Below are 15,114 nucleotides of genomic sequence, written 5' to 3'. Positions count from 1 at the left end.
AGCCTGAAAGATTGGGAAGATAAGTGATGCTTGTGAAAATCTGCTAATTGTTTAACGTAAACCTAAACCAGGCCGGGTTGGAATTTAAGCAACGTACTGGTTAGCTGTGACTGGATAAACTCGGTTTGTTCTCACTGGGATAACGGAGGTTGAGGGGCGACCTGATAGAAGTCTACAAGATTATGAGTGGCATGGACAGGGTGGATAGTCAGAAGCTTTTTCCTAGGGTGGAAGAGTCAATTACTAGGGGGCCAGAGGTTTTAAGTGCGAGGGGCTAAGTTTAGACATGTGCGAGGAATTATTTTTTACACAGAGGGTAGTGGGTGCCTGGAACTCGTTGCCGGAGGAGGTGGTGGAAGCAGCTACGGTAGTGATGTCTAAAGGGCATCTTGACAAATACGTGAATAGGTTGGAGGGATACAGACCCCAGAAGAGTAGAAGGTTTTAGGTTAGACGGGCAGCACGGTTGGTGCAGGCTTGGAGGGCCGAAGGGCCTATTCCTGTGCTGTACTTTTTTGTTCTTTGATGTTTTGTGGCTCTCAATGTATAAATATCCCATGGTTTTTCAGTTGGGTAGGGTCCTGCTTCAAAGACATGGGGCTGGATTCTCCGTTTTTGGGACGAAGTCCCCACACTGTCGTGAAAACTGTGGTCTTTTGCGGCAGGAAAACTGGCGTCAAAAGGCCACAGATTCACAGCCTTGATGGGGCTATCAGGGAACAGCTCAAGCTGCTGATATGACTCCCCACTTCCAGGTCAGAGGCCGCGCACGGCGGCGGCCTCACCGTGCTCCATGGCAGACTCAGCCCGCAGACCTGGACCGCCGAAATAGTGCCCCTGATCGGCCGCTCGCCCGACCTGGACCAGCCACACACACAGCCCCCAGTCCCGAATGAGGCCCCCCCTGCCCTCCAATCGGCCCGACCCTGACTGTGGCGGCCACGGAGAGAGTCCGCAGCCGCCTCGCGAGTTTCCTTGTTGGCAGGGCATTAGAAACACGCCATCGGGAATTTGGCCGGTCGGGGGCGGAGAATAGAGGGGCGGGCCTCAGGCAATGGCCTGAGGCGATGGATACTCGGCGTGGCGTATTCCCAGAGTACGCCGCTTTTCGGGGGGGGGGGGGGGGCGGAGAATCGTGGAACCGCCGCCGGTCCCGATTTCGTGCGGGAAAAAGGATTCTCTGCCCCGTCGCCGAACGCGATGTCGGGGTGCGAAGAATCCAGCCCATGCTCGCCCGACACGCTGGCCAAATAAATAATCGTTCTGTACCTGAGATTATTTCATATAATAATCTGCTCCACAACACAAACAACCAGAAACTGAACTTGCCCTGGAAATACTATGGTCACATGAACAGGTCAGAGGTTAGGAATCTTGTGAAGAGTAACTCACCTCTGGACCCTCCAAAGCCTGTCCACCATCTACAAGGCGTGTGTCAAGAGTGTGATGGAATATTCTCCACCCCTGGATGAGTGTAGCTCGAACAACACTCAAGAAGCTCAACACCATCCAGGACAAAGCAGCCCACTTCATTTGCACCCCATCCACCAATATTCACTCCCTCCATCACTGGTGTCCAGTGGCAGCCTGTGTACCATCAACAAGATGCACCGCAGCAACTCACCAAAACTCCTTAGTCAGCACCTTCCAAAGCCACAACCAACTAGGACAAGGGCAGCAGATACCTAGGAATACCACCACTGACATCGTCTCTTCCAAGCCACTCGCTATCCTGACATGCAAATATATCACCGTTCCTTCACTGTCGCTGGGTCAAAATCCTGGAACTCCCTCCCTAACAGCACTGTGGATACACCTGCACCGCAGCAGCCCACCACCACTTTCTCAAGGTAATTAAAGATGGGCAATAAATGCCCCATGCCCTTTGAATTAATTAAGATATGCCTCCGTCTTAACTCAGGAAAATCCTTTTTTGGGGAGCGTTGTGGCGTTGGATGAGGTTGAGGTATGCAGGACAATGATGGATTTATGAACAAGGATGGGATTTTTAAAATCAAGGTGCTGCGTGACCATGAGGCAATGTCGGTCAGTGAGCACAGGGCAATGGTGGGGGAATGGAACTTGGGCAATAAGGACGTGGGCAAAGTTTTGGATGTCTTCAAGTTTAAGGAACATAAAAAAAAAGAGGGGGCTGCATTGGAATTGTTAAATATAGAGCTAACCAGCAGCAAACATGTGAGTTTCAGCAGCAGAATAGATGTAAAATCTGGCGTTGTTGGTGGAAATAGATGGTCTTGGTGGTGGAGTCAATATGTGGTCGGGACCTCTCCTGGGAGTCAAAGGGAAGCAGTCTGATCTGGTTCAGTGTCAGACAGTTGCCAGGGAGACGGGTAGAGTCAGTAGCTGGGGAACACTGGCTTTGTTCTTCCCTGTATTTAACTGGGGGAAATTTCTGCTCATGCATTCCTAAATGCGTAAGCAGTTTGTCAATAGAGACAGTGGAAGAATTAAGAAACGTGGCCCTGCCAGTACATGAAAACTCTGTTTTCGGATCTTGTTACCAAGGGACGGAATGTGGAGAAATATTCTAGATAACGTAGGGCCAGGATAAATTCTTGTGGGGCACCAGTGTGGGAGGGGGAGAGAAGCCACTGTGGATGCTATCCTGCCTATGATTAGGTAAGAATGGAGCCAGGCGTGTGCAGGCCCAGCCAACTGGATGACAAGGGAGAGGAGATGGGAGGACGGTGGAGGCAACTGTGTCCCAAGACTGCAGACGAGGAAAAATAATTCACCTTCATCACAATCATTTGCGGCTTTGTTGAGAACTATTTTGGCACTATGCCAGGGCTGAAACCTGAAATGATTCAATATGTTCCAGGAAAGGTGGCCCCAGATTTGGGAGATAACTGTTCAAGGATTTGAGGGGAAATTGAAGAGAAGTTTGATAATTAAAATCTCTTTATTCATCCACATCAATCCTTGCAATACTGCAGAAGCGGCTTTGTCTCCAATTATGGCCTCTTGCACATTCCCAATTTACATTGCACCACCATTGGAGCCGTGCCTTGGACCCAAACTCTGGAATTCCCGCTAGAAATCCCATTGTGGTGGCATTTGAACTCCTGTCTCTGAATCATTAAACTGTGTTATCCAACTCCATAAATTGCTCAGAGATGTGTGTGGGAAATTTAAAACAAAAGTCTTTGAGTGCTGGTATTGTTTATTTTCATAAAAGAATGATACAAAATATACAAATATTATCACAAACACACCACAAGACAGAGATCCTTAGAAATAATTCATCACCATTAATGGTGATGTCGTTTAGCATGCCAAATAATTCCTCCTGCAGCATGCTACAATATACTACTTTTGCCTGTGAGCGGACCTCATACTGGATTTTGATGGTGTACAATTCATGTCATTATGCAGTGCTTTACATAAATGGATATGATTGGCAACTCAGCAAATCATTGGAATTTGAGCTAAAAACGTAATTATTGCTGCCGCAATTACCTGTTTCCACTAACTGCAAATGCTGTTTCTTTCTTTCCAATTTAAGATCCAATATATATATATACATTTAATATATATTATAAATAGATATATATTACATATATATATATATATATATATATATATAAATATGTGTATAGAGAAACGTTAAAGTGCACAATCTTTTCAGTTAACACTGCAAACTAAAAGCATCCAGGATTCAGAAAAAAGGTCGGGAAGGGATTTGCGGCCTCTGACAACTAGCTGACATCACGGGCAGCTCGGGAACATTTGGAGAAGCGTCAAAAGTCAACGGCTCTCCAAACGTTCCCGTCCTGCCCGCAATGATGTCCGCCAATGGCAGGGCCATATTGTCCCGCCCAAAATATATATAAAATGTATGCCACCTTGTTGTTTGATGAGATATTGCTTAGAAAATCTGAAGAAAAAAAGAATACAAAATAAAAGATACAACACATTTCCTTTTAGCTCAAAATTTGAAATTGACTCAACTAGAACTTGAATGTATTCTTTATAAGGAAATAATCTGCCCTACAGAGAATTAACAAAATGCATGCTTGAGGGTAAATGTTATTTAGAAGCTAAACAGGGGAACAGTTCAAACGGGCATGGGGGAAAGAGAGGGAGGGTGCTGCATTTTACATATTAATGTTTAATAATTATGAAATGATTGGTGGCTTCAGAATTAATGATTTTTGTAAAATTGTATTGTGGTTCACGGTTAACAGGCAGTTCCCGAACATTTAATTTTCAGCCTCGATTTAATCATCTTTATAGTTCTTCTCAGGTAACTTAATGTTTCTATTCACAGCAGTGAATCAATTATACACATTTCCCCCACCCTCAAAATACCTCTTCAAGTACCTTCATACCATTCACTGGTTGTGATGATGAGTGGAATGTGTGTCTCACCCTTTATCCAGCTTGCTCTACAAAAGGAATACCATAGTCTGGAATGACGTCCTCCCAGTTACTTTTTCCCTTTTTTATGGAGAAGCTCTCAAATTCCAAAGCTATTCCCTGCGCCAACCCCACTCCCCGAGATTTGCAACTTGTTACACATTGAACAGCCACCATGGCAAAACTCTGGCATACAAAAACAAATTGAGACGTGGAATTATTACTGGAAAGTGAGAGATCTATTTGGGGGAAAATTAATTTTATTGATTTGTAACTTTTTGGGATTCAATACTGAATTGAGGCAAAGGCCTCTGTAAAGTGTGTGAAAACCCATTAACTGCCAGTGTTCAAAGAGCCTCAATGCAAATTAACAAGATACTAAAGCTATCATCTATTGTGAAATGTATTCTAGAATGGTATGCTAAAATTAGTAGGACAAACAAACATTGGGCGGGATTTACTGACCACCCCGCCGTGTTTATCGGCGACCCTGTTGTTTGTCAACGGGATTTCCCCGTGACAGGACCCCTTGTCGTTGGAGAAGAGTGCCAGTCTGGGACCGGAATTTCCCGCCGGCGTAAACAGCCAGTAAATGCCGCCCATTATCTTCCGTAACATCCCATTGATACTAAATTCAGTTGCTCCTCAGCTCATGTGCCCCAAGTTTGAAACGTCACCCTTCAGTCACAAAGGTCCAAAGAAAAGCCAAGTAGTGAAAGTGCAGCAGCAACTGAAATGAAGGCGGATGTGGGGAACAAAGGGAGTTGCAGTGACTCAAAACCATGGGTGAAAACCATCAGCCAAAACTGATTCAGAACAGCTGTATGAACCCCAACCCCTACAGCAATATTGGTTATATTTTATTATAAGTGAAACTTCATTTACTAGCATATTTTTTTCAAGATACATTGGTTCCTATCCTTTTGGAGTTACTTGTTTAGTGCTTGCGTGAGTGCAAGTTTTACAGATAATTTAAATATTCTTTTCTATCCTGTATTCACTTAGGAAATTGGGAACAACTAGGGTTAAAAAGTCTGCAATTTGCAGGCACACCAAATCCAGAACCATACAGTCACTCGTGACAGCAGCTTTTCCTGTTGTGCCCTTATCATAAGTGCTTTCTAAGGTAAATCATCCAGCCTTACTCAAAGGAAATTTTTCTTGAAGCATCTGTGCTAGGTAGTTTCCCCCTCAAGTGATTAAGAAACACCAGCATCTTTCAACTAACACTTGTTCAATCAAATTTAATACAAATTGACTCCTTGTTACTACTTATTAAACCTTTTGGGCCCAGTTTGCATGGTCTCCATTCTCCAAGTGTACACTGACCAAGTATAAACCCTAGATCGAAAATAGCAAAAGGTTAAGTGTGGTTAATGGCAATTATGACAAGTTACATCGATAAAGATTTGCAACTAAAAAACAATGAAAACAAACAATACCAGGCTCATCCACGGCTGAAGAGATGCTGCAGTCATTCACAAATGAGTCAAGAAAACATTCCTTAGGCTCTTCAATGAACGAGCAGATTTTGAACAGACAAAACGAGAAAACAGATAGATTATTTAAGATTTTGAAGGGGAATGTGCAATTGCCCTTCTCCTCTTACTCCCCCCCCCCCCCCAATTGATAGAGGCCAGCAGTTGTATCAATTCTCATCAGGTTAAATCAAAGTAAAGATAGGTTCACAAAGTCATAAGTCAACAAATCCCATCTTAAAAATCAAAGGAATGGGACATTATCTGAAAAGCAGCTATTTACACAGAATCATTCCATTATTTCAATCGAACTGGCATATATACAGCGCACCACTGGAATTTTGTTTTCAAACTTGTATCCAGTTACCGCATGCTTATTTTTATTATTATTAGCTTCTGCACGTTTAAAATGCTCGCTTTCACTTCTCTTGTGAACAGATTATAGGAAACAAGGTTTCACTTTCCAAATACGGCAAGTTGATCAATGCCAAATCTCAATGCATGCAGGATGTCCATAGGGAAATGATAACGGATGGTCAGCTAGTCAAAACAGAGTGGCAGAAAATTTGGTTCTGCAATGAGAACAGTCAATAGGCTTGTGTCAGCTGTTCAGAGGCTAAGTCAGCACCACCCTAAACCCGACAGGAAGAAATTTCTGTTTAGCTTGCAGCTTATCTTCAATTCTTTTTGTTTAAGAACAAATATCTCTCCTTCCCCCCCTGCCGCCCCCCCCCCCCCCCCCCCCAATCTTGGTTTCCCCAATTGCAAAATTCAGATAGCACTATATCACACAGTTGAAGATAATCCCAAGCTAAACTCATTTTACTTGGAAAAACAAAAAAGTCCTCTCCAAATCATAACTAGAAGGTGAAGTGACTTGGGAGCGTACAATCCTACTGCAACAAGCTATGGTGTTAGCTAATAGCAACCAGACAATATATTGTAATCTTCCCATTTTTCAGTATGGAAAGTAAATGATGTGTCTTAAAGACTATTTACATTTTGTTCTTACATGCCAAGTTACATACCAAGTTACATACATATATATATGTATATCTATATATACCTCCTTTGTAAAAGGAACATCACACAAATGCATCAGTTCAATAGTATAAAAAAAAAGAGTGGCAAAGTGCACAATTTTACAATATATTTACAAATCCATAGCATTATTTCAAGCCTTCATCTTAGCTAAAAATACAATATGTTATGCAATACCTACAGGTCGAAATTCTATTGGTTTTAACACCTTTGTACAGGAACAGCTGATCATGACAAGAAAGCCAAGACAATAATGCCAGGGCTGAGTAGTGAGGGTAGCCCTGCCGTTAACATCTTTGATTCCAGAACAATGGCGTGTTGTCTTTCAAAATGCAGGGTGAATTCATTAGCAAAAGCGAATGCGCGCAGACATGCAGATACAATCAGCTGCTCAAATTTCGGGACTCAAGCCGTCATTCAATTATCCACAGCTGACAGTTTGGCCGTTCCTCAAGACTCTTAAAGCCCTTCACTGAACTGCCGCAAGAACAAAATACTCAGAAATCTGCAATGTTCCAGGGAAGCTGTTCAAATTTAAGCTGGTCCCATTCTTTTTAGTCTTCAATCACAGGAGCCAACTCTGGGGTGAGGTTCACGGTTATGTTTTTGTACAAAAAGTGCAGAGTTATATTTGGAGTATACTTCAAGTTGTTCAACCCATCCAGGGGCTGACGTTCTTTCGAATACCTCAACAATTTATATCTGTTGGGGGCGGGGGGGGGGGAAACAAGGGAATAATTAAATGAGCAGTGAAGTCAACCAATATAAGCCAAGGAGTATTGGAATAAAGTTCATAGAATCATACGCCATAGAAAGAGGCTGCTCGGCCCATCATGCTTCTAACTGCTCTTCCAAAGATCTATCAAATTAATCATCTCGATTTAAATCCTCCCTTACCCTCTTTGTTATACTAGTTTCTCTAATACTTTGGTCATTCAGCCCTGAGCACCGGTGCCATCACCATTCAATAAAGTAATGTCTGACCTCCACTCGCAACTTCACTGCCCTGTATTATCTCCATATTCCTCAATTGCCTTAGTTATCCAAAATACATATCATTTTCAGTCATGAATATATTCAATGACTGAGTATTCACAATACCTTGGGTTATAGAATGTCAAAAAATGCCCAGTTTGCCTATGACACAAAGAAGGTTGGTGGAGTTGTAGATAGTGTTGAGGGCTGTTGCAGGTTACAACAGGACATTGACAGGAGACAGAGCTGGGCTGAGAATTGGCAAATGGAGTTCAACCAAGATAAATGTGAAGTGATTCATTTTGAAAGGTCAAATTTGAATGCTGAATACAGGGTTAAAGGCAGGATTCTTGGAAGTGTGGTGGAACAGAGGGATCTTGGGGTCCACGTACATAGATCCCTCAAAGTTGCCACTGGGGTTAATAGGGTTAAGAAGCCAGGTGTATGTTGGCTTTCATTAACAGGGGGTTTGAGTTTAAGAGCTGCAAGGTTTTGCTGCAGCTTTACAAAACCCTGGTTAGACCACACTTGGAATATTGTGTCCAGTTCTGGTCGCCTTATTATAGGAAGGATGTGGATGCTTTGGAGAGGGTGCAGAGGAGATTTACCAGGATGCTACCTGGACTGGAGGGTATGTCTTATGAAAAAAGGTTGAGGGAGCTAGGGCTTTTCTCACTGGAGCGAAGAAGGAAGAGAGGTGACTTGATCGAGGTGTACAAGGTGAGGAGAGGCACGGATAGAGTGGATAGCCAGAGACTTTTCCCCAGGGTGGAAATGGCTGTCACGAGGGGACATAATTTTTAGGTGATTGGAGGAAGGTATAGGAGAGATGTCAGAAATAGGTTCTTTACACAGAGTGGTGGGTGCGTGGAATGCAGTGCCAGCAGAGGTGGTGGTGGAGTCAGGGTCATTAGGGACATTTAAACGACTCTTGGACAGACACATGGACAGCAGTAAATTGAAGGGGTGTAGGTTAGGTTGAACTTAGATTAGGATAAATGGTTGGCACAACATCGTGGGCCGAAGGGCCTGTATTGTTCTATGTTCTATCCCGTACACTATCCACTACCAGGGCAATCTTGGTGTCGTCTGCAAACTTCCCAATCATGCTAAATCGTTAATATATAATAAAACGAGCCCGGTGGAACACCACTTGCAACAACTTTTGATTTGCAAGGGCACATGTGGGTTTCCTCCGGGGGCTCCGGTTTCTCCCACAAGCCCCAAAAGACATGCTTGTTAGGTGAATTGGACATTCCGAGTTCTCCCTCTGTGTACGCGAACCGGCGCCGGAGTGTGGCGACGAGGGGATTTTCACAGTAACTTCATTGCAGTGTTAATATAAGCCTACTTGTGACAATAAAGATTATTATTATATTAAAAATCTAGCAATGACTATGAACCATTGTCAATTGTCGTAAAAGTCCACCTGGTTCACTCATGGTCTTTAGGGAAGGAAATCCGCCATCCTTACCTGGTCTGGCCTACATGTGACTCCAGACCCACGGCAATGTGGCTGACTTTAGCAAGCCACTCAGTTCAATGTCTGAGGCAATTAAGAATGGCCAATATGGAACATACAGTGCAGAATTTGGGCCATTGAGTCGGTACCGACGCACTTAAGCCCTCACTTCCACCCTATCCCCCTAACACAATAACCCCTCCTCAACCTTTTTGGACACGAAGGGCAATTTAGCGTGGCCAATCCACCAAACCTGCACATCTTTGGACTGTGGGAGGAAACTGGAGCACCCGGAGGAAACCCACGCAGACACGTGGAGAACGTAGAGACTCCACACAGACAGTGACACAAGCCAGGAATCGAACCTGGGACCCTGGCGCTGTGAAGCCACAGTGCTAACCACTGTGCTACCATGCTGCCCATGGCTCAGCCAGTGACATCAACACCCCATGAAGGAATAGAAAGAAAAGTATTTCCAGCATATTGTGTTTCTATTCGAGCCTTCTGAAATTTGTATCACTTAGAATTCTTTTAGTCAGCAATTCTGATCCCACTATAATGGATTTAAACCCAGATTCCAGGAGAGAAGAGACAATATGCTCTCTATTGAACCATTTAAGTCTCCAAGCATTTTCCTAGATACAAATGGAAATGCATGTACGGGTAATGCAATTTCAGAAGGACTTCAAACACACTGGAAGTCTCACGCTTTCAGGGGCTGGTTTAGCACACTGGGCTAAATTGCTGGCTTTTAAAGCATTCCAAGGCAGGCCAGCAGCACGGTTCAATTCCCGTACCAGCCTCCCCGAACAGACGTCGGAATGTGGCGACGAGGGGCTTTACACAGTAACTTCGTTTGAAGTCTACTTGTGACAATAAGCGATTTTCATTTCATTTCATTCATATCAATTATTTACTGAATTGAGAACCAAGAGGTAAGGGAGATTTTCTAATGAATCTTCAGCACATTAAAAATATTGACTCCATACCTGCCTAGAAATTGTACTTCCCCTCGATGATGATGGGGGATAGATTTGTATTTTCCCAAATTTCCTTCTGGCCTTGTCACATTGTACCCTGCAAAGAAAACTCTGCGAGGTGAAAGAGAAAGAGACTTAGTAAGTCAATTTGTCTCAAACGTCACGGAACATATTCTACCAACATATTTGGTGAATTAAACAGGAACATTGATTGAGTTTTCACATATCAAAACAAAAATGTGAAGATGTAAATATGCATCGTACATTTTACCGAATGAGAGTTTTATAACAAGTTGCTGCACTTTGGTTTCAGCAAATGGCAATTTTCACACCTTCCTGATGAACAGGCAAATATTTTCGGAGTTTATCTTTGCTCCGACTGGATTTGTAATGAAAGGTTGGAACTGGGCAAAACAGGAAGTTATAATATAACTCGCCAACATTGAGGGCATTTAAAAGTTTATTGAATAAACATATGGATGATAATGGCATAGTGTAGGTTAGATGGCTTTTGTTTCGGTGCAACATCGTGGGCCGAAGGGCCTGTACTGCGCTGTATTGTTCTATGTTCTAATATGCAACAGAATGGATTTGACGCCTCTAAATCAAACTTAACACTCAACAGCCCCTGGTGTGAAACAAAAGAGAGCGTTTCAACATTAAGCCTGCTTGTTAAGATGTGTCCAACAGAATGCACAGTCTTGGAAAGATAAAAGCTGTGAACTTAGGGCAGCATGGTGGCGCAGTGGTTAGCACTGCCGCCTCGCGGCGTCAAGGTCTCAGGTTCCATCCCGGCCCTTGTGGAGTTTGCAATCTCCCCGTGTCTGAGTGGGTCTCACCAACACAACACAAAAGATGTGCAGGATAGGTGCCTAGGGCATGCCCCTTAATTGGGAAAAAAAATAATTGGATACTCTAAATTAAAAAAAAAAGCTGTGAACTCAGTAAGAGTGCACAATGAACTTAGTCTATTAGCTACAGCAATCTTGACATTACTGTCACTGGATTCGTTATTCAGAATCTTGAACCAATAATAGTCCAATACCAAAATGGCAACTGGGGAATTTAAATTCAAACAGTCACTTGGTCGTTCACAACTTGAATATTGCTGAAAAGTGAAACATGCTGCCAAAGTTTTTTGTCATAGAATTTACAGTGTAGAAGGAGGCCATTCGGGCCATCGAGTCTGAAGAAAGTAACAGGGAAGTGCAAGCTTGAACATATTCCATTTGTTTGCAGAGAACAGGGGCGCGATTTTCTGCTCCCGCGCTCAGAGAATCGCCTGGGCCGCCAAATTTTACTGCGACGCCGGTCCGACGCCCTCCCGCGATTCATGGAAGCGGCCAGATCGGCACAATCGCGATTTGCGTGGCGCGGACAAGTGAATCGCCCGAGACAGCCAAAATGGCGATTCACCGGTACCCCCGCGATTCTCAGTGGCGGATGGGCCGAGCGGCCTGCCCAAAACGGCGGGTTCCCCCCGGCGCCGTCCACACCTGGTTGCTGCCGGCGGGAACAGCGCGGGAACGCTGAGGGGGGGATCTGCACCGGGGGGGCCTCAAATGGGGTCTGGCCCGCGATCGGTGCCCACCGATTGTCGGGCCAGCCTCTCTGAGGGAGGACCTCCTTTCTTCCGCAGCCCCGCAAGATCCGTCGGACATCTTCTTGCGGGACGGACTCGGGAGGACGGCAACCACGCACGCGCGTGGTGACGCCATGCGCAGGTGACGCCAGTCATGCGGCGCCGGCCGCGTCATGTACGCGGTGCCGCTCCTAGCCCATTTTCGGGCCCTGAATCGGTCGGGAATGGGGCCATTTCACGCCATCGTGAACCACGACGGCGTTCACGACGGCGCAAACACGGTCTCCATTTCAGAGAATCGCGCCCCAGGTGTCTGTGTAGGAATACATGTTGTTTCTAGTGAACGTGAATGAGGCACGTTACCAACTCAATTGATTATGTTAAATTGGTTCTTCATGTAGCTATTAGCGCACTCAGGATAGTTCGGCAAATTCAGCCAAATCATAGAATCACACCTATTAGCAACAATAGATGTTTTGTGTTCGGTTTGGCAAGCATAGGCTGGTCTACATTCTGCCTATTACAAACAACTGAAGGAAAAGACCATTTGATTCAATCAGCCAATGTTTGGGACATAGGGCCCACTGGCATTGCACCCTCACTGAAATTCAGACATGACATTCATTTGTTTAGTGGCAGAATGCCTTTTAGGACTGGGAGCAGCATCTCACTTACAAAACTACCACTCGCATAGCTACAGCAACGTAGCGGTGACGTTTCCTGGTCATGTTTGACCTGGTGTGTCTAAATCTCAAGGGGTCTGGAGTCAATGTTGAAAATTCCCAGGGCAACTCCCACTCAACTGTCCACCAGTGTGCCATTACCTTTTCTAGGTCTGTCCTGCGAGTGGGACAAGACATACCCAGGTATGGTGATGGTGGTGTCTGGGACATTGACTGTAAGGTATGATTCAATGAGTATGTCTATGTCAAGCTGTTGTTTGACTAGTCTATGGGCCACTCTCCCAATTTTGGCATAAGCCTCAGATTCTAGCAAGCAGGATTGAGTGCGCCGCTGTCATTTCTGGTGCCTGGAGGGTCTGCCAGTTTCATCCTTTTTGACTTTGTAGCGGTTTAACACAATTGAGTGGCTTGCAATGCAATTCCAGAGAGCAGTGAAGAGTCAACCACATTGCTGTGGGTCTGGAGTCACATGTACGATCAACCAGGTAAGACAGATTTCCTTCACTAAGGAAAGGTAGCGGGGCAGTGGTACTGTCACTGGACTAGTAACACAAAGACCCAGGGCAGCGAGTGAAAGTTGAATTCACTATAAATCTGGAATAGAAGACCTTTGCGGTGAAAAATCTCCCAGCTGCATGTTTTCGGAGTTGGAGCTTCTCCAACAGTTCCGCCAGGATTGCTAATCTACGGTCCACGTACATATCCTTCACCCTCAAGGTCCCTCTGCCCACTTTCCATGTCCTAAATGTGGCGTCTATCTTAGCCGGTGCAAACCGGAAAAGGAACATGGGCAGCATTTTGATCGTCTGTACCCTTCCCACTAGTGGGAGTGGGAGTGAGTCCCATCTTTGTAGGTCCCTCTTCATGTCCTCCACTGGACTGGACAGGTTCCACCTGTGGAGCCTAATCCAGTTGTGAGCGATCTGTATCCCCAGGTACCTGAACTTGGTTTGGGTAATTTTAAACGGCAGTTCCTCCAGCTCTGCTCCTCCCATGGGGGTTTACCGGGAAGATTTTGCTCTTCCCCAGGTTGAGTTTGTAATCTGAGAAGGCACCGAACTCTAAGGAATCTCAATATCTTTCCCATGAGCACCTACCAGCTCACTACTTTAAAAAAAAAAGAATCCTGGCATAGACCCTATACACATACGAGAAGAAGGAATACACCCTCTCTTTCGGGTTCACGAACCTCCACAGATCGATCATCCCCATCCTTTCCATGAACCCTCCCGGCTATCTCGCCATTCTCGACCTCCCCATTGACTTAGGACTTGACCTATCCAACCTCGGCTCCATTACACAATTAAAATCCTTCCCCCGCCCCCCATGATCAGCTGGTGAGAGTACAGGGCTCGAGTCACTCCCAGTCAGCCAGATAGGACGCTTTCTATGGTGCATCTGTAAAGGTTGGAAAGAGTCAATGTGGACATGCCGAATTCCCTTAGTTTCCTGAGAAAGCATAGGTGCTGTTGTGCTTTCTTGGTGGAAGCATTGACGTGGGTAAACCAGGACAGACTGTTGATGATGTGAAGGAATTTGAACCTATCAACCATCTCCACCTTGGCACCATTGGTGCAGACAGGGGTGTGTATGATATTTTACTTCCTGAAGTCAATGACCAGCTCTTTAGTTTTGTTGACAATGAGGGAGAGATTGTTGTCGTTACACCACTCCACTAGGTTCTCTATCTCCCTCCTGTATTCTGACTCATCGTTGTTTGAGATCCGACCCATTACGATCATGTCATCAGCAAACTTGCAGATGGAATTGGAGCCAAATTTTGCCATGCAGTCGATTGCATAAAAGAATTATAGTAGGGGGTTAAGAACGCAATCTTGCGGAGCCCCAGTATTGAGGACCATCATTGAGGAGATGTTGTTTATCCTTACTGATTGAGGACTATAGGTCAGAAAGTTGAGGATCCAGTTGCAGAGTAAGGAGCTAAGTCTTAGGTTTTGGAACTTTTGAGCTTGGTTGGGATTATGGTGTTGAAGGCGGAGCTTTAGTCAATAAATAGGAGTCTGACGTAGGAGTCCTTGTTGTCGAGATGCTCTAGGGATGAGTGTAGGGCCAGGGAGATGGCCTCTGCTATGGACCGGTTGTGGCGGTATGCAAATTGCAGTGGATCTAGGCAGTCTGGGAGTGTGGAGTTGATGGGCCGCCTGACCAACCTCTCGAAGCACTTCATTACGATCGATGTCAAGGCCGCCGGACAATAGTGGTTGAGGCGCTGGCTCTTCTTTGGCACTGATATGATGATGGTCTTCTTGAGCAGGTGGGGAGTTGGGAACGGAGAAGGGAGTGGTTGAAGATATTCGCGAACACATCTGCCAGCTGGTCTGCGCAGGCTCCGAGTGCACGATCAGGGACCCGTCAACTTCTGAGGGTTCACTTTCAAGAAGGCCAATCTAACTTTGAAAGCCGGGACGATGGGTATGGGTGTGTCCGGGGCTGATGGGGCAGTTGACAGTGGTTTGATGGTTTCCTGCTCAAACAGAGTATTGAAGACATTGGGTTCATCGGGGAGGGGTGC

General features: G+C 45.2%; 1 protein-coding gene across 2 annotated transcripts in view; it reads right to left on the bottom strand.

The window, feature by feature from the left end:
- b4galt6 (UDP-Gal:betaGlcNAc beta 1,4- galactosyltransferase, polypeptide 6) overlaps positions 1–15,114 on the bottom strand; it is a 144,480-nt gene that overhangs the window by 32,723 nt on the left and 96,643 nt on the right. The window contains exons 8-9 of one of the 2 annotated variants that reach the window (XM_072468484.1): positions 10,326–10,427; positions 3,167–7,601 (exon numbers count right to left, since the gene is read on the bottom strand). In XM_072468484.1, the coding sequence (XP_072324585.1) occupies positions 7,454–7,601; positions 10,326–10,427 (250 nt within the window). In that variant the 3' untranslated portion in view covers positions 3,167–7,453. Of the gene's footprint in view, positions 1–3,166; positions 7,602–10,325; positions 10,428–15,114 lie in introns of those variants that run through there. The other variant, XM_072468485.1, reaches the window with a different exon arrangement.

Source organism: Scyliorhinus torazame, chromosome 11 (genome assembly GCF_047496885.1).
Source record: "Scyliorhinus torazame isolate Kashiwa2021f chromosome 11, sScyTor2.1, whole genome shotgun sequence".
Lineage (NCBI taxonomy): Eukaryota > Metazoa > Chordata > Chondrichthyes > Carcharhiniformes > Scyliorhinidae > Scyliorhinus > Scyliorhinus torazame.
Note: the sequence above shows the minus strand (reverse complement) of the source record. Positions and strands in the feature narration are given on the sequence as shown.